Genomic DNA, 20,148 nt, shown 5'->3' with positions numbered 1-20,148 from the left:
CATGTCACTTAACAGAAGAAATCCAGAGAGTAATGAGCAGATCTGGCATGCTGAACACCTTCTTAGCACTTGATCACAGCCGCAGCTGTGTCTAGAGTGATATAAATTTTACTCATTTTTATCAAAGTTGATTTATTAGAAATATTTATATAGGCATCAAATGAGCTTTATGTCTCATATTTGCAACAGTTATTAAAACATGGTCACCACTGTATTCCTGAATTTGGAAATCCAGAATGCTTCCCAACAAATATTTTCCTTATTGTCTATCCATCCTTCATATGGACACCAGGCTTGATCAAAATCATCCTGAAATTAATCAGAAAACTGTGACTGACTTTTAAGCTGTATGGATCAGATCTTTAACAGTAAAGCCTACTTTGTTCTTCACCTGGATGCCAGCTCCTTTATCAGAACCAATTTGTCACTAACTCCATGCTGCCAAAAAAAGTCTAAGATAATCCATCACACAGAAAAAAAAAAATTCAACATTTAAATTAAGGCAATAGTTACATTAGTTACAATTACCCTTCTTGTGAATGCATGCACGTGGGATCCCAATCAGAGAAATATCCCAGCAGAACCTGAGGAAGTTTTCCTAGGTTGTCATCTTCAGTACTGATCAAAGCAGGCCATAAGAGGTATCAGGAGTGAAGAGGAAAGAAAAATAAAAAAGAAAAGAAATAAAGGCATGTTAGTATGTCTAGCTCTATTAACCTTCGGTCTCAAGGTTCTATTTATGTCCCAAGAAATTAAAGGATTATAAAATCCATTCATAGGAAACATACCAAAATAATCCCTTTTCAAAAATCTCTGTGTGAACATGTAAAGAAAATTCATTACAACTATAGCTAAACAAATCTCAACATCTACCCATGGGCATCCTTCTCCTTACAATCATGCATTCCTAGTGGTTGGCATTGCTAAAGTGTTTTTATCCTTATAAAATAAATTCATATTTATAAATTCAAACAGCATCTTGTTATGTTCATCTGTGTATTTGCACAGCTGTATGTGTGCTTAGCACTCTATACAGATTAATTCTATAGATAATGCACATTAAAAATAAATAAATAAATAATCTAGTTGGTTTCAAAGCTGAACATATAGAAATTAGATTGAGTAAGAAGAGCAGCAGGCTTTGTAAATACTGTGTGGCATTTTCAAACCCAAGAATTGCTTTGAGAAAATAGGTTCAGACCTAAGCAATTTCTTAAAATGAAGCATGCAAAGGCTCGTTCAAATACACTTGTTCATTTACATATAAATGGCCATGGCTGCTGTTGATTTGAGTTCAATCTTCTCCAAAGTCTTTGTCCCTTCCTCCAGAAAATCCTCCACACAAAGTTTTTTAATTTTATCTTTCCCTTATAATAATCCATAAAAGTGTACTAAACATCTAAAAAATCCTCACATAACTATTGTAAAAAGAGACCTATCATTCTTTCTAGAATACAAATAAGTCTTTAAAACAGGAGAACTCAAGGGTAAAGGTCCCAGAACGCTGCATATTGATGATGATAGACGAGCCCTTTACCTAAAGAAGGATTCTGCATTGTCATAAAGTCTTGGTGTCAGCCTCAGAGAAGGATAATCAATAGCCAGTGGCTTCACACTGAATAAAGCCATTGCCAGTGCAACAAAGAGGATGGGCAGCAGCACGTTGGACAGGCTTCCTCTCCAGTCTCTCCTTGTGTGCTGAAACCTCTTCATCAGGAGGGCAACAACCTGTGTGAGAACAAGGTGGGCTCCACGCACACTCGAGGCTCCCGCAAGTGAAACATCTAAGTGAGACAAAGAGAACAACCTCCTGACAAACAAGGAAAACCAAGTTGGACTTTCAGGTGCTACATTGCCAAACATAGACCATAACAGTCTTTTACCTCTAATAAAATCAAACTACATAAGCCTAGCATGTTCTCCTGAATGGAATAGTATAGTCCCAGACCATATCACTTGAACTATAACCAATTAACTCTTCCTATGAGGGAAAACAGATATTCAGTTAACACATCTCTATAGCTTCCCATGCACAACTAATGGCTTACTGAATACTATTTCCCTAGGTATTCCCTATGGTCCTGCACTGGTTCAACCATTCCTTGTGCATTGCCATCTTTGTTCCCAGACAAATTACTCTGGCAAACATGGCCTGTATTAGCACTAATGTCTCGAGCTACTTTGCTGGAATCAGCAGCAATTTTCCACAGAAATATGAACAGATCCTCTTCAGAGCATCACAGTTGTTAGGTACATGAATTCTCATAAAAGCATTCCCTTCATTTCTCTGTTCATATGGGACTGACAAAATCTTCATATTTGTTAGTCAATTCTGTTTTCAGAGCTCATGTCCTTCAGATTCACATGAGAGTGTGTCTACAGATTATTAACATCTCACAAATTAATCATTTTCCCAATAGACTCTCCCTTAATTTTATTTTATCGTTCTTTGTCAGACACTTGTGAATCACACCAAACACTCTGCCTCCATTTTAGCCCCTAATGCCTTCTAGGTACCTTCAGGTTCTTACCAAACTCTCTTGCCTGTGGCCTTGCCGAATTGAATGTCCTTCAATCTCTTTCCTTCCTCACAGCATGGCAGTGTCTAGCAGATTTACTACCACAGGTATTTGTGCCGTAGCAAGACTGAATAGCCTGTTTATTAGAGTGCTCAAAGTCATGCTATATTTTATGAACACTTGTGATTTGCCTCTTATTAGCTTCCCTTCTATGTATTGAGAACACTCTAACCAGCATTTTCACATTCCATATTTAAACAGCTACATGTATGGATGTTCTGGAATAACCTCAAATTAATTGTCCTCCTCTTAGAACAGTTTTTTTCTGACTTATCAGAATTTTACTCCCAGACCCTTTGCATTGTTCTAACAGAGTATTTTTATCCAAGAAGTGAGGCAAACAGGGAGAAAAATTAATCAGATAATAAGCCAAACTTCTAACCGTGGTCATTGAGCAAAACAGCTCAAATTCTGCACTCATTACTTGCAGGTTAATCAACTCTTAGTCCCTGGGAAGGTCACACGTCAAATTCTCCAGAAAATAAAACCCCACATATGAAAAACAAGAAATGGCCAGGAATAAACATGATATATTTGAACTATGTCACCTGAGAGCTCAGCACAAATAGAGGACTGGTTTAGTGAATGAAGGATGAGCAGTGTATGCTGTTTATTTTGATTTAACAAAGCCTGTGACATGGTCTCCCACAGCTGAATGGGGTGTGGAGGACAACAGGGACCACTGACTGGACTGACAGGCACTGTCCTGCAGGCTGGGAACAGGGATACCACATCCAACTGAGGAGCAGCTGCGTAGTCGAGGTGTCTCTCGGGGGCAAAGATGAGCACAACACTGGCTGAAGTACCTTTGAAAACAGATGTGTGCTCATATCTGCACCTGAAGGGGATCCACCCTGTTTGGAGTCATCTTTATGTCAGGCACTGGGGACAAGGAGAACCTCCTGGCAGCAGGAGCAGCTCTCTAGCAGCACCAAGAACCCAAGTGGCATCAGGGAACCTGCTCATCTCTGCTCGGGGAAAGGACAAGCTGCAACAGGCACCAGCTGGTACCTGAGAAATTCTGATTTCATAAATCAGGAAAATAAATTTCACAGTGAAGAAAACAAAACTCAAGACCAGCCTGGACATGGCACCTGCTCTTGACCTGCTTGACCTGCATTTTCAACATTAATATTCTCTGATTTTAACAGACTGTAATTAACTCTAATTAATTTGGGGGTTATTTTAGTGGGAGGGCAAGGCGGGGAAATTCCAGTATTTATTCCTTTAACTCCACAACCAAATGTTATTTCTTTTTTCCTCAGAAAATTCCATAGAACAGAAATCTCTCTTTAAGATGTTCTAATCACAGCCATAGCTTGCTAATTTGACAGGGATTTAAGGTTTTGAATCTCTGGAGAGAAAAAATAGCTTCAGAATTCAGATTCTGATTCAGCTTTGAAGTGCCCTAATCAAGAAAGGTTACATGATAGGCTTGGATTTTTTTTGTTCTGTAAATTGGAGTAGGAGGAGAAAATACTCTTGTTAAGAAGTTTATTTTAAGAGAACTTCTTAAGAATGTATTAAATTCATATTATCATGGTAAGCCTTTCAATAGTTGTCACAATACAGAATTGAGACACTCAGAGGCAGAAAAATTTTCAAGGTATGAGGGGTTTTAGGCTAAAACACATCCAGGAAGTGCTTCCAGGTCAACATCCCTGAAATTCTAAGGTATACCATTGTCTTGAGTTTTTATAACCAAAAAAATTTTATTCTATTCCATCTGTTGAAACCTGTTTTGGAGGTGTTTTTTCTTTATCTGTTGTAACTCCAGGAGAGAGGAGGTGTCTGCCTTTCTGATAACAACCCAGATGTTGAAACCGGGTGGGGTATTGTTTCTTATCTCTGTTCTCTCTCCTACTACCTCCAAGAAGATATGCTTTGTTAATAGGGCCATTAAAGCTCACCAAGGACATGATACAATTCATCATCCTATTGTGAGATGCTCCACCCAGGGAGAAAGAGCCAAACCATTTCAACCTAGATAAAAAGGAGCAACAAGTGTCATCAGGCACTCCAGTGTTTCCACGGGACTCCCAAAGGAAGACTGGACCCATCTCTGGACCCTTGGCTGCACAGGACCATCTCTGCTTCCAACAAGACCACATCTGCCACTCCAGGAGAGCTTTACTTTTAGACTGTTTCCAACGCCCTGACCAACAGGGCGTCAGGTTGTATTTTTCTGACTCTGTCAGGATTTTCTAGGATTTCTTATTTGTTTGTTTGCTGATTCATTTGTACTACAACATTTGTATTTTTAATATCCCTAGTAAAGAACTGCTATACCTATTCCCAAAATCTTTGCCTGACAGCCTTTTAATTGCAAATTTATAATAATTTGGAAAGGGGGAGGGGGGAGCTTACATTCCAAGGGAGACTCCAATCTTCCCTGGCAGATACCTGTCTATATAAACCAAGAGAAACATGTCTTATTTATCTAAGTAGCAAAATGCCAGAAAAGAAGCACAGAATTACACATTTTCTGTGTCCCAGACATGCTTATAAACCATTAGCATGAGATGTGAATGAAAGAGCCTTCAAAATATTTGACCCTTTGAATCTCTGAAAGGCAACTATGACATCTACTTTCTGGGGACAGAAAGGGAAATCAGAGCTGCCATTCATTCTTTTTTCTTGACAAACAGAGCAGAGAAAAATTATAACAACTTAATTCAGATTGCCAAAGGAAGGGAAACTGTCACCATGAATACAAATAATTGTCCATTTTGTCCAATATACTGACTCTTACTCAATATTCATAATGCCAATGAGCCAAGACACAACCCAAGAAGATGCAATAAACCATTTCAGTGGAAGTGTATGTTTGACTGTTCGACTCAGGCACTGCATTTTTAAAAGTGATTTATCTGAAACCTGATTTTTTCTGAAACCGCATATGTTTATTGTTTAAAATTCTAATTGAAAAGAGTGCCAAATATCTTTCTGAATTATCTTAAATTTCCATCTTTATGACCTCGAATTCTGTAATTTCTTTGTGTTTCAGGCACAAAACAAAATTCTTGTTTATTTATTTTGAATTTATTCTGTTTGACGATACTGGATGGGCTCTTAAATTTTCCTTTAGGAGACAGGCTATAGAAGTTTTCAAGCCATCTCCTGCATAAATAATCTGAACCTTTCACTGTCCTCTTATAAAAATTTTTATAGTCCTAATCAACCTTGCTACTTGTCTCAAGTCCTCTTATATTAATACTGTATCAGTCTCAAGATAGAATGTGTTCAGTGCAGCTGTCTATCAGATGTGGAAACAATACTAATTTATACAATAGTATAAATCATTCTTGTACTGATGAACTTTTTTTTTGTGCATCATACCACTTCACCTGTCTGCAGCCACACTGTGAAAAGTAGCCTGCACTGGGCTTTCCATAATAGACTTAATACTGCTTTCAAGATTCCCAACGTATTAAATCACTCTTTTAACTAGAACCCATAGAATTAATTTTTGCTTCATAAAGCTTGTAAATAATTCACCACCTACGTCTGGTATATATCTCAGGATGCATAAAAACAGCATACATTTATGGGAAAACAGCTTCTGATTATCACTGAGAATCATAAAGGCTAGAAGACAAGACCAGCTGACCTCTCTGTTATGAAGTCAATTTTTATGCAGAAAGCTTATGAAAATATCCTCATTAATAATTTAGATCACAGAATTAAAAACCTGACCCAAGTGTTATAAGCTGTCTTGCTTGACTTACAATTGCAATTATCCACCAGAATTGCAATTATGTTCACAATTAACTTGTACTTCCCAATTCATCCAGACTGTCCTTTGTATTACAGACAAGACTTTTGCTAGTTTCCAATACGTATGGGTTAATATTAGGTACAGGGAAACAGAACAAGTCCCAACATCCAGAAATGAAGATTATCAAAATCCTTGCCTATAGACTACTCTAGAATTAGGAGCAGAAACAATTATTGTAAGAGTCTCTAACTTGGTATTGGATGGTCCTTTTCCCCTGTATTTTGCACTTCTAGAAAACAATGAAATTCTAATCTTTTTTCATGGTGCAGAAGGAAAGATGGGTTATGCAACAGACAAATTAACAGCCAGAAGCATACATTTTCAATTGTACTTCAGTCACTTTGGCCTTTAGACAAGTCATTTAGAGGAGATCCAGATTTTGGGAAGGTAATACTGGAACTGCAATACCCTGGCAAAACAGTTAAGCTAGCTGGTTACATTGCAAGGCAGTAAATATTTATTGGCTTATCAGAAGTTTTGTGCCAAGAAGTAGTTCTAAGTTGAACGCATAAACTGACATCATTCTGCATTTCAGCACACGCTATACTGCACCAGAGGCAGTACTAGCCTACCAATCTGTGCACAGCATTTCATTAGAAGATATAAAAATGTCCTCCCTCTTCTTGCACATTTTCCTATTCATTATAAAAATTAGTATAATATTGAATTTGTTTCCAGGAGGATTTTGAAGACAGATTTTCTTGAGGGAAATTTGAATAAAGGCACTTTAACAGTGTAAAGTATAAAGAGAATGCATCTGGTCTGTGTTTCATACTATGACTGATTCTTGCTGATATATAATAATGAGTTCTCTCTATCCAAAGCTGATCAGAGAAATATTTATTTTGGGGGGAATTTCACAAGAGAAGTTCCCTTGGGGCATTTTTAGATATAAATCCTCCTATTCCTTCCCCCATATTTTTAATTTTAGGCATTGTGAATGTTTCCTCTAAAAAGTTGATTCAAATTGTTTCCATCTTAATAATTTCCTGTTTTAGAGTTTCTCTCTACTCCCTACATATTTACTAATCCAATTAAGTAACATTTTGGAGGGAAAAACCTGTAGGGTTTTAATTAAAAAATTAGCTTTACATTCTGATTCACAGATCCCAAAATAGAGTTCTGCATGGGCATGAAGACCTTTGAGACAGAGTAACAGAGATCTAGGCAAATGTAGAGTCCATTAGTAAAATTAAATGTTCTAAAGCTCAGGAATTCGTGTCCGTCACTCCCCAACCTTGTAAAGAATCTCCTTCACAACTCAGATCTTCCAAGCCCTTTTCCTCAAGCCAGTCAGTTGACTGATTAGACAATTTCCTTCCTTTATCTAAGATATTATTCCTGTTCAAGATCTGACATGCTAATGTTTGATCACACCACTGAAGACCACTGAAAAGATAGCGGGAACAATACATCTGATTCCTATTGAAAAATCAAGAAAGAACCAGCATAACCGGAAAAATGAGCTGCATACTCTCACTGAAGAAACTCCAACACCCAAATCTCACCATCTAAAAACTTGTCCCTAGAAAAACTACTAGCAAACTCATAAAGGAGCCTCCTTAATCTCTTTATTATTTTTTTTTCATTTCCTAGAATAAGGCACAATGAAAAAAAGTCCATTTTATGCAAAAAGCTTAGGAAAAGAATGGGGCAAACTCCTTTTAAAGTTATCACTGTATTTAGAAGAAATACATCTTCAAGTTAGGCCTGAATGGGATAGGAATTATATACTCTGAGTAATGTGTAAGGGGCTGAAGAACTGGTAGGATAAAACTGCACTTAAATCTTAGAGAGAGAAACACTTTACAGTACCTTCACAATTGACATGTTGGACATGATTTTTAATAGTTAAATGAAAGACAGAAATGTAAAGTGGGTTTGTGCAAAAGGAAAAGGTAAAACATCCAAGTGTTAGAGAGCAAAAAGCCTTCATCCATGAAATAATTTTTTTTACTCTTACTTGCTGCATTGTTATCCAAGCAGTGACAGAGGTGTATCTAAGCAAGATCATTTCATCCTGGACATCACTCTTTGCATCCAAGACTTTCGTTCAGGTTTGTTGTAGGAAGTAAACACATTGTGTAGATAACATGAGGCACATAATTAAACGGCACTGGAAAATACACGTCCAGAGGACAATGAATCTGATGAAGGGCCTGGAGCACGAGTCTCATGTGAAGTGGCTGAGGGAGCTGGGGTTGTTTAGCCTGAAGAAAAAGAGGTGACCTTATCATTCTCTACAACTGCCTGAAAGGAGTTTGCAGCGAGGTTGGGGTCAGTCTCTTCTGCCAGGAACCCAGCAACAGGACAAGAGGAGTCTTAAGGTGCACTAGGAGAGATTTAGGTTGGACATCAGGAAGAATTTCTTCACAGAAAGTGTGATGCATAGTTGGAATGGGCTGCCAGAAAGGTTGTGGAGTGACTGCCCCTGGAGGTGTTTAAGAAAAGACTGGATGTGGCACTCAGGGCCATGGTCTGGTTGAGATGGTGGTGTTAGGTCATAGGTTGGATTTGATAATCTCAGAGGTCTATTCCTACCTAAATGATTCTGTGATTCTGATTCTGTAAATTTGTTTACCAAAAAATGAGCTACACTCTTTTTCATTATTTTGTTTGGAGAGGAGAAACTGTTAAAAAAAGGAATTTCCAGCTTACAATTTCACATGAAATGTGACTCATACAAAGACTTCAAGCATCAATCTAAAATACTCTACTCCTCTTGGACCTTAACCCTACCATGAGATAGTTTTGGGATAGGTAACTAGCAGACTGGGAAATAATTAAAATTAGGACTGATTTTTGAGTACTGAATAACCCAACTGATGAAAATACATTAGGATACACAATAAAATAGCTCTCAAAATAACCTGAATAGAATACATCACCTAGATTCTCAAGAGCTCATTAAATGCAGCAAATGACCTATTCCTGTCCCTCAAACTCTTCAACTTTTGTAGAGTTTACTAGGTGAACTGATTAGTCCCTACCTGAATCTACTTTTTAAACAGCCAACCACCATCCCACTATGCTGCTGCAAAGATTGACAAAATATGCAAAACAGATTATAAGTGTAAAAAAGAATACAACTCAAGGTCTTTATTTTGTCTTCAGGCAAAATATAGCCTCGTTCACAATATGAATATCATCCTTTAAGTTCAAGAACTTATATTTTCTCAAAGTTAGAACATACTAGAGGTATGAACAATAGATGAAGAGATGAGTACCACTGAATACAAGCAAAATATTTCTTCACAATTATACAAAGTAGATTAAAACTAAAAATTAGATTCTATTTTACCCTTCCTTTACATGTTCACATTCACAACTACTTATAGCCAATATTATATTTCTATATACATGAAATATGAATTTAGGTATCTGAAATACCCATTTGAGACAGAAAGAAGGTAAGCCAGCCTCTTTAATATATAACTAATATTCACATGCCTACAGAATCTCCTGACTGTTTTAACCCTGTATTAAATGCAAGAATACTCAATCTCATACCAATGCAAAAAAAAATCATTAAGTTTTGCTATCATTCATGTCAAATAACAGAAAATCTTGTTAAAGTGCCACACCATGCAACAGCACCTCACGTGTGGTACCTGATAAAAACTTTAAAACAGATGTGCATCACAACCACACTCTAAATGTAAATTTGAGGAAGCAAGAAAGTCCAAATGGCATTTAGCAAGTAAATAAAATAGTCAGAAAGACAGTGAACTGAGACCTCTGCTTTTAATTTATAGATTTGCTTTATACTCTTGCCTTCCCCAACCTATTTGTCTGTTTTATCTACTCATTGCATTCAGTCTTAAAACTAGACTGCAAGCTGTCAAAGGTGGTAAAGACCTGAGGTTTTTTATTCTTACTATTAGTCTGTAGGGTGTCTGGAACAACAGGGCACGACTTCAGATTTGGTTTCCAAGGCACCACGGCTCACACAATAAACAATAATGGCTACTACAAGCAGCTGGAAAAAACAACACCCTTGTTACTGCTCAAGTGAGAGCTGGTGTCAAAACAGCCCTTGCTGTTTTTACTAGTGTGGAAATGGGCAGGAATGTAGCCACAGCAGAAACTCGACTGAGTTTATACTCATTTAGGAATGTAAAACTTTCATGTTATAAAAACATTGTCATTACTTTCCACAAAGGGAATTAATTTTTCAGTGCAGAATACTGTTTCTTTGCCTTCTCCAGCCATAAGAACACAAACAGTGCATGAGCATAAAGAAATGAGAAACGATGGTGCTGTCTTCCTATCCATCACCCTACAGACACCATGGAGAGCCAAATACAGTTGCTACACTGACTATCCTGATTAGCCAAGCTAATCTGGTGAACGGCCACCTAAGGCAGTCTGGGCTTGGTGGAAGAGGAGGACACACTGCTGAATGCACTGTTGCAATAATGCATAAAGAGAAGGTTTCAATTGTTTTGACATTTGCAATGCCTAAAACAATCTCTTTTGTCACATTTTTAATGTTTTTTTTCTGCTTTACCATAATTTATATCTCTTCTCTTCATTCTAGTTGGGATTTCTGCCAGCTTAAACCATACTGAAAAAGAAGTTGTATTTAAACACGAAGTATTTTTTTAGACTTGCGTGGTGAACTCTTCTGTGGCAAAGGCAACTTCATCATTATGAGATGTGAATATTCTTTGGAAACAAACAAAACAAAAAGACAAATATTCAGTCAGGTAGACAGACTATCATGTCTTGGAAAAGAAAATTACTGCAGAATTGAAAACCCTAGGTCTCTGACTTTGAGTTTCTGTATGGCTAACTTGCAACATTAACAACTGTGCTAATTCCAATTTCCAGGAGATAATTGTGCAAATAGATATCCTTTTATTGCAGTACTGTCTCCCTTGCAGTGATGCACCTGCAATGAATTCCCACATGGAGGATGAGGCAAGTAAAGGAAGAACTGAAAAAAGAGCACAGAATGTGGCTACAGAATGGAAGCACCCACAGTATTTGCACCCTTTGTTTGTACTCTTTGAAGGCACAACAATAGAAGAGAAGCACAGACTGTCAGAATTGCAAAAAAAAAAAAAAAAAAAAAAAAAAATTATAATAAAAAAATCCCAGTTCATTTCATAGGTATCTATATAGGTATCTATATATCCACGTCAGGTTTGGCCAGGAGAAAAAATACGTTTGTGCACGCACAGGCAAACAACCATCAGATACTTTTTGTGCCCTGAATATACCCTCTTATTACAATAAGCAAAACACTTATTGAGGTTGGTTCTTTTTCTTTTTAGAATGTAAATCAATACTCAGAAAGCTGTTAGAATTTAACCCACTGAATTCAACCTACAGACTCAAGTTACAACATTTCAAGATTGAACCCGATGCAGACAACAGGGCTAACACCCACAGTACTTTTGCTGTGTTTGGTGAAAAACTGATGAAAGGCCAGGACAGCAATAAAATCTGAATGTTGCTCTACCACTTCCCATAACATTACACGTAAGACTTAATGATAAATATCTTAGCATTTCCAACTAGACGGATTAAATATAGCAACAGAAGAAAGAACTATATATTCAAACCAGGTGTTCTCAACACTTCCCACTGCTTACTAGATTCCCAGAAAGGAAACTTTTAAATAGCAACTGTCCATCGTTGTACTGCAGATGACTTCTGTCATGCAGCTGCTCAGTTTGCTGTGAGTGGCCTTTGAAAACGCTGTGTACAGCACTATGGAAGAAGCCTCTTGGAATTGCTCAGAGAAAACTCAGACATTAAACAGAGGAAACAACTTCATCAGGACCCACATTTCACCATGACAGACAAGGACATTCTGACCCACTTTAACTTTCAGAATTTGTGCAAGTATTACCTTAATACAAACAAAGAACTTGGTCTAAAATACTGCAGCTCCCACAATCAGGAATATTTTTAGACCATATCTCTACTAGAGTTATTCTATTAATAAAAAAATCATATCAAAGTTTGCACAGGGAAACAATTCAAAACTGAAAGTTCTGCAGGAGGCATGTTTTATTCAGACCTGAAGCTGTAGCAAACAATTGAAAAATGTGTTTGATAAATAATCTCATTCCTCAGGCATTCTCATAAATAGTGATCTCATAAATAGTGGTATTAAACAGTTTCAATGATCTGGATTAGCAGAACCAACTGCTCCATTTTTTCTAATGTCTCCAATGAATATGGTAACCTTAATAAACTCTAAAATAGACCTAGAGACAGATAGAAAGAGAAAAAACTTACACAGCTAAAAATTTCCACCTATACAGAAGTCCAACGCCGGGTCTACTATCATGAAGTCCCATTTATATTTCAAATGAGGAATTGGATAGCAACAGTGTAATACACATCTTGTATCACTTTGTTACAGCTTTACCATATGAAAAGTTGGCAAAAAAAAGTGCAGTCCTAAGTGCTCCACATACTGCCCTTCGTACTGAAGCTAGTTTACATGTTGTACCAGTAGCTCCTAAACCAGTTTTTTGTTAGTTTTGAGAAAAAAAATAAGAAAAAACCCGAACATATAGTACTGCAGAATGTTGCTAGTATTGAGAAAACAGGTGTGTGAATATTGCTAAAGTCCTTGTCTTCCATAAAAGGAATGTTTTAGCGACAAAGTAGAGACAACAATTTTGCCAAAGGAGATACTTTTGAGAAGGCACTGGACAGATGAAAAATCTAGTTTCATGTAGAAGCATCAACCTCAAAGAGAGCCTTAGTAGTACAACTAAGGCGCATAACACACTCTCTACGTGCATATGGTACTTAATAAATGACGCGAGACATCAGGAAGATTTCATGAAGCCTCTTCCCTAAGCAATGTTCTGTTTTAGAATGAAAAGTAAGCATCTTACTCTTGATAAGCACTTCTTTAAAAAATTAAAAATTAATAAAGCAAAACTCTTTTAACCGACTTGTATGTATGTGTGTATATACACACACTCTCTTAATCTGTAAAAAAAAAATACATACAAACACAAAAAAAATCCATAAAATGTACACTTGTAAGCTCAAGCAAGGCAAGAAACTATCAGAATTTAATTTTCATATAAACCTAAAGACTAGCTATTAGCAACAAATATTTTCTGACACCATATGTATGACTTTGTGTTGATTATGTAAGACTGAAAATTTTCTCCAACACATAGACCCCATATTATGAGGGAGAGAAATAATAGTTTATCTAGCATATGAGATCTAAACACTGTCTTTGGAAAAATCCAATTGCTGAACAGCAAAAAGAACATAATCTAAAAGAATTCAATTGTTTAAATAGGAAGAAAGTATTACTAAATGCGTAGCAAAAGTCACATTAGTATTACACCAGGCAACCCATCACTGCTGTTACCAGGCAATCCATTGCTGTTCAAATACCAGTTGCTTTTTGGAAAATAGATTATCACCTAAACCACTTACTGAATACAGATTTTTGGTGATGTTGCAAATGTGCAAAAAGTGGAATATCTGCAAAAAAGTGTGTACAGGTCATTCTCAAAAGCAACAAAATAACACAGGAATGCTGGCAGCCAGATCTCAATTATCTTTTGAGGAAGAGTTCTACCTCCCTTATATGCTTTTCTTTCTTTCCTGGTTTTCTTTCAGTCACTTGCAAATAATTACAGCATGAAATGGAAGACAAGTAGTTCTTCAGATTGGAAAATAAGTCTTCTGAGTATTTATTTAAAAGACAGGATTTTAAAAATGCCATGAAAGATCATATAAGTTTTCTATGCTTTTTTCCAGTCTTTAGCTGTTGCGACAGCCTGAATAAATTATGAGAACTAAAAGAAAACAGTGCATTGTGGAGTGCAAAGGAGAGGCTGGAGGGAGAAACACACACATAGAAGGCAGAAGGGAGCACTAGCAAGTATGAGGGGAAACAGTCACTGCATGAAGAAATACACTGTCAAGAAGAAATCAAAGGTTTTATAAGCAAGACAGAAGAGCTACACAACAGATTATTTGATCACTTGTTTTTCAAGATATTAAAGGGGTTCACATTCTACCAATTACCTTTGAATAAATTAAGCATTCTCAATGCACCTATGTGTATTCTTTGTCTCTCAGCTGAAAGAAATATCTGCACACAGTGGAAAAGGTACCAAACAGTTTCACTTCTAAAGCAAGCACTGTTAATAACTAACCCACAAACAATTCAGATTATGACAAAGGCAAGGAAATAGGTTGTCAAAAAAAATCAGGTTCACAATATTCTCATAGCCTCATACATGCATATCAGGCAGTAAGAGCTGTGAGATGTTAGTATCAAGTACAATTTTCTGTTTAAAAGGCCCTTGAGATATATAGAAATTCAATATATAGTCATCACCATCAGAGGTTGCATGCATACCAGTTCTGGTGGCACACAGCTTAGATTAAGTCTCCCTGAGGATTCTGCTTCTTCTATCCTAGGCAGTAACCTCTGCCACTAGGCAGGATAGAAGAGGCATCATCTCTTCCATCATAAGATGGGGCTCTGCAACAACTTTCCTGACTTGTTCTCAGATTGTAGTCTGAAGATTACTATTTCCAGTTTCTAACTTACTGAAGTTAGAATCTCTATCTATAACACAATTTGCTGCTTCAAGCAAATCTTTCACTCAAAATGAGACTCAAATGTTTTAAGAACCAGCAAAAATACCAAATTACAGGAAAGGAGCTACTAAGTCCCTTTCATAAAGTGATTTTTATGAAACCAGCTCAATTCCATCAAGACAATATTTTTGTGAGCAATTAAAATGATTTTCAAAATCCAAATTTCAAACAGATTGTTTTTTTGTTCTCTATTTCTGTACTACTTGCAGAATTTTTACAATTGAGCCCCCTTTTGAGAAGTGCTTTACTGACCATTTTCTTCCCTAGAGCTGAAGATAGCAGGTCACTGTGAGAAAGGTAGGTAGGATTAATTTCCTTCATGCCTCTGAAATAGGGAGATAAATGAGAGGACAAAGAGGCTGGGGATATGGATGAGCTTCTTGGTATTGTAAGAGCAGCATCCTTTACTAGAAAACAGCTGTATTTCTATTGTTTTCCTGGCAGCCCTCTAATGTCTGAGCCTACCTAAGAGAGAGTCCAAGATGTCCATACTCTGGCTCAGGCAGTGATCACAAAGAAAACAACAGATAAGGAAAAAATTTGGATGAAAGAAGAAAGTAGTGGGTAAAAAAAGTGAAACATTTGAGGAAGGAGGAAGAAACTGATCATTTGCTTTCAGAAGAATAGAAGGAGTTAGTTATGCACTGAGAAAACAAATTCATATATAAACCTTAAATAACTCAAACTATCTTATTTCTGAAATCAGTTTTTTGTCACAATTGATAGGTAACATTATAAAGATGCTCCATCTTTGTTCTATGCTGCAGAGAATGCTGAAAGGAAGAAAGATTGGTGTTTGAGGAATATAAAGCTAAATATTTGAAGTGTCTATTAAGTTTTCAACACATGCAAAAATCATGACATTTCCTGCAAGAAACTAATTACAACAGTATTAAAACATAACGTTTGAAGGAAAATATGATTTAGCCATGATTTTTAGACCAGCTACTTTGACTCCTCTTTTTCAGGGCTTAGTGCTGAATTTTAGTGGTAGTGTTACCTGTACTGTTATACTGCCAGAAGACTGAAATTTATGTTTTATCTTCTCCTTATCATAAGATACCAAAAGTTAGAAAATTTTACTACCAGCATTCATGTCAGCAGCCACTTCTAAACAGAGACATTGATGCTTCATGTCTACAATATTCTTGTCATAAATCAAGTTACATTTTGCAAGGTGGAGTACTGAAATAATTCAGAGGTTCTTTTATTCAAATTTTACAGGGAATTGAAAGAAGTGAGGTCAATTTAAAAATGGATGTTAAAATATAACTTCAAGGATATTGTAAAAATCACTGTGAAGCCTTTTTTTTTTTTTTGCAGTTCAATTTGTGATAGTGGATTAAAGGACACTGTTTAAGAATAGATGAAACCACTTGATCACCAACCAAAAGACATCAAATTCCACAGCTACTCATGTGCAGAAATCAAAAACACCCTTTACTATAGCATATTTTCTACAAAGACCCAAGCCTTGTGTCAAAAGCACCAGGAGAAGCAACTCACTTCCTTGGGCAGAATAACTCCAACTGCTAATTTAACTTTTGCTTGTCTTTAGATTACAGATGTTTGCTTACTTTTTGTTTCCTTTCTTTCATTTATCTCTTCTGCCCAAATAAAAGGTAGAATTATACCTTAAGAGACAATATTCTCCACGTTTAAAAAAAAAAAAAAAAAAAAAAAGATATTTAAGTAAACCACTTCTCTATCTTATTTTTGATAAACTGTGTTAAAGGAGCCCTGATGGTGCCTTTATAAGGACTTCACTGCCAGCATCCAATATTAATTCTTCTCTGCTCACTATCTGAATTCTCTATTTCTCCCTAAAGTAATTCAAACTTTAAAATGTGGACAAAAAGGTTGTACTAGTATTGTAGCATCAGTCTCATCAATTTTGAATGGATAGCCAAAATGACCTCTTTGCATCATTTTGTACATTAAGCTCAAATATAAATCACCTTAGCTGTCTTAAAATGCTTCTCTACTAGGATCAGCAGATAACTCAGAGTCACTGTTTTCCAGGATATTGCTCCCCATTATACAGACATGCCTAGCATTTGGCTTAATTAAAATACCCTTTATTTAGAATGGATTCAGCTTTTCAAGTGATCTGACTCAGTCCTTAGGACTGGTCTTACTTATCACAGTTCCGCATTTGTCCTTCTTTTCCATCAGCAAGGTTATGTTTACTTCAGCATCACTCACAAAGATAATTAAAAGGCAGAGTTGAAACCCAGCTGAAATTCACAAAAGCTCTTCACAATGATATTTCACTATTAATGATTGCTTTTTGTCAGCTACAATTTCTTAGCAAATTAGCTTTTAGATGAGCTTTATGAGCACCACATATTGTTGATCTCACTAATCCTAAGAGGAGCAATGTCACATTTGGCCCAATATGGTTCAAAATGGCTAACACCAGCTGCTTCAGAGAAAGAGTTAAGCAATGTTAAAAAGTAGTTATGCATCTACCTGCCTCCACACTCACACTTTCAGAGGCTGACTTATCAAAGTTCAAAGGCATATAAGCTTTAATAACACTTCTGTTACTATAGATGTTCATATTATTATCAATTAATAACCATTCTTTGGACTTTTTCAACATAATACCGTACTCAGTCTGTGTAATGTTATATGGCAAGAAATTTCAAATGCTATGTATTACTGTGTGCAAAAATATAATGAATCAATTTGGAATTTGCTACAGTTTAGTTTCACTATACCTCAGGGTTCCGATTGTAGTTTATTGCCAGAAAAGACTAGATCCAAAGTTGGTATCTCCCAGAAATTACTAAGAAAATAAATGCTACAAAATGAAATAATTTGGCTCTTCAGCAAATCTGGTATCTTAATTCAACAATATTGTTTCTTGAATGAGCCAATGAGACCACTCACTAGCCTATTACCTGGTTTTGCATATGTTCAGATTATTTTGTCATTTATCCATGCTTAGCTACTCACCTTTTGGACTTGCTCTTAGCTCTCCTGATTATTTCTGTATATATACTGCCTGCTGCGGATTATGATAATTTTGTTGGCCTCTGTAGAGCTGGCCTTCATTTTCTCTAGGCTATTTGGCTTCAATGGTCTTGTCAAACAGCCATTACAAGCTCAGTCTAACCATTTTTCTGCATATTCTGTATACATCTACAAAACAATAACTATTGGGTGGTCCAACTGTGTAGAAATTAATAATGCATGACTGAATTATAATACATGCATGTACTATGTTTGCACACACAGTCATCCCTGACTTAAAAACAAAATTTTAACTGTTGTCACAAAAAAGGTGAGTTTTAGTCTAAGGTTTTTTAATTGAAATAAAACTAAAATTTTGATAAAACTGTCCACAAAGGAAACAAACTACTAGATACTACAGTGTGCTTTGCATCTTTAAAACTGTTACAATTCATTTAATTAATGGACTGCTACTTACCTCTAACATTTGCATTTAGAAATGTTCAAATAATTCTGAGATTTTTTTACATTATTTTCATTGCTGACCTTAAGCAGTAGCCAAGCACCAAAAGGCTGCCTGCCCATACTCCCCCTCCTCCAGTAGGATGGGGAAGAGGATAGGAAAAGAGGAAGTGAGCAAAACTGTGAGTCAGGATACAGGCAGTTTAAGCAGTAAAGGAGAAAGAAAGAAAAATTGACCCAAAACAAACAAACTAACTAACTAACTAACTGAAAAAAAAAAAAAAAAAAAAAAAAAAGTCCAACCCAGATAATGCAAAGTCAATCACTCACCACCTCCCTGAGCACTCACATGCTCAGCCACTGGTAGCAACTGCTACCTCCTAAAAAAAGCTTTTATTGTCATACATCGAACAACTCTCTGGTCAATTTAGCTCATCTGTCCAGGTTGTGTCCCTTCACACCCTCTTTCTCATCCTCAGCTTACTCACAGCAGAGAAATGGGAAAAGAGAGAGCCTTGGCACCACAAATACCACTAATCAGTGATAGCCCAAACACTGGTGTGTTATCAACATTGTTTCAGCCACAAATCCAAAATACAGCACCCTAGAGGCTGCTGTGAAGAAATTTAACCCAATTCCAACCAGACATAGTACACTAAAACACTGTAAAGCATAACTAGAAATTGTCTCAGCTCTGACTTCAGTGAGATTCTGCCATATTTTGCTGAAATAATGTCCCTTGAGTGTTTTTGGCATTGGTCGTCGGCTTAAATCGTGTGCTGATTTTCTGCTGTTTCATTCAAGAAGAGACACACACCTCCCTCCTATGCCTCCTAATCTGGGAGACATTAGACAACATGTTGGTTTTCTGCACAATCCTGACACCTCAAGAGCTTAGCAGCAGTAAAGGATAGCCAACACCCCTGCTTGAACTGAGGTCTGAGCTTTGTGAAAGCATCTCTCTAGTCCAGATTCTTTTGCAAATCAAATAGCAGCATCCTGTGATCTCCTCGATAATCCCAGCTGCTTGCTCTAGGGGTTTTTGAAAATTCATTTGACTACTTTGACAACCGAAAGTTTGACTGCCTTTGAACCTGCTCTCAAAGACAAAGTTATGCAAGTCAAGCTTTGCCCACGGAGTATTCTGGTTAACTTTGACAATGATGGATACCTTTCATGACCATTTCCCAGATCCCTTATGCCTACACTTCACAACTGTCCTTAATGATGAATGACAGTCATCTGCAACGAATGACAATTTTCCAGTACTCTCATCCCCAAAGAAATGGCATTATCATCACATATACTTGCTATAATTTATCAGGCTGAAAAAATACATAGTCTCTGATTACTCAATACTTTATTAATGTAATAACTTGAACAAATACTACTTTATACATTTTGAGATGCATATGGGAAGGTATATCAAGTTCTTAGCTCTTATAAGAATATACTGTCTTCATTACTTTAGGAACTGTAAATCTTACTCTTTAATGAAAATGCAATGTGGAGAAGATAGATTGTTATGATTTTTAAACTAGTTCAGATACCCTAGCTCAGTTCTTGAAGAAATAAATTGACTGTTATAAAATAAGGGATATTCAAAACTGTGTTTTGAATAGAAGTCTCATTCTCTCCCATGACAGAAGTGACAATTTTATTTGCTTAGTGAGGTTGTTTCAGTTTTATACACTTACATCTTCACTGATTCAAGAGGGACTGGAATAGCCCAGCAAACAAACCTTCTGGAAAAAGTCTTCTTTTCAA

The 20,148-nt window shown here is 36.5% G+C and overlaps 1 protein-coding gene across 1 annotated transcript in view; it reads right to left on the bottom strand.

The window, feature by feature from the left end:
- The window catches only part of ABCA13 (ATP binding cassette subfamily A member 13), a 151,039-nt gene that overhangs the window by 76,990 nt on the left and 53,901 nt on the right, over positions 1–20,148 (bottom strand). Inside the window, exons 26-27 of the mRNA XM_083855604.1 lie at positions 1,538–1,784; positions 529–618 (exon numbers count right to left, since the gene is read on the bottom strand). Coding sequence (XP_083711730.1) covers positions 529–618; positions 1,538–1,784 — 337 coding nt within the window. The remainder of the gene's footprint in view (positions 1–528; positions 619–1,537; positions 1,785–20,148) is intronic.

The sequence above is a fragment of the Zosterops lateralis genome, assembly GCF_965231275.1.
Source record: "Zosterops lateralis genome assembly, chromosome: 1".
NCBI classification, from domain to species: domain Eukaryota; kingdom Metazoa; phylum Chordata; class Aves; order Passeriformes; family Zosteropidae; genus Zosterops; species Zosterops lateralis.
The sequence above is the reverse complement of the archived record's forward strand: the minus strand, read 5'-3'. Positions and strand labels throughout refer to the sequence as shown.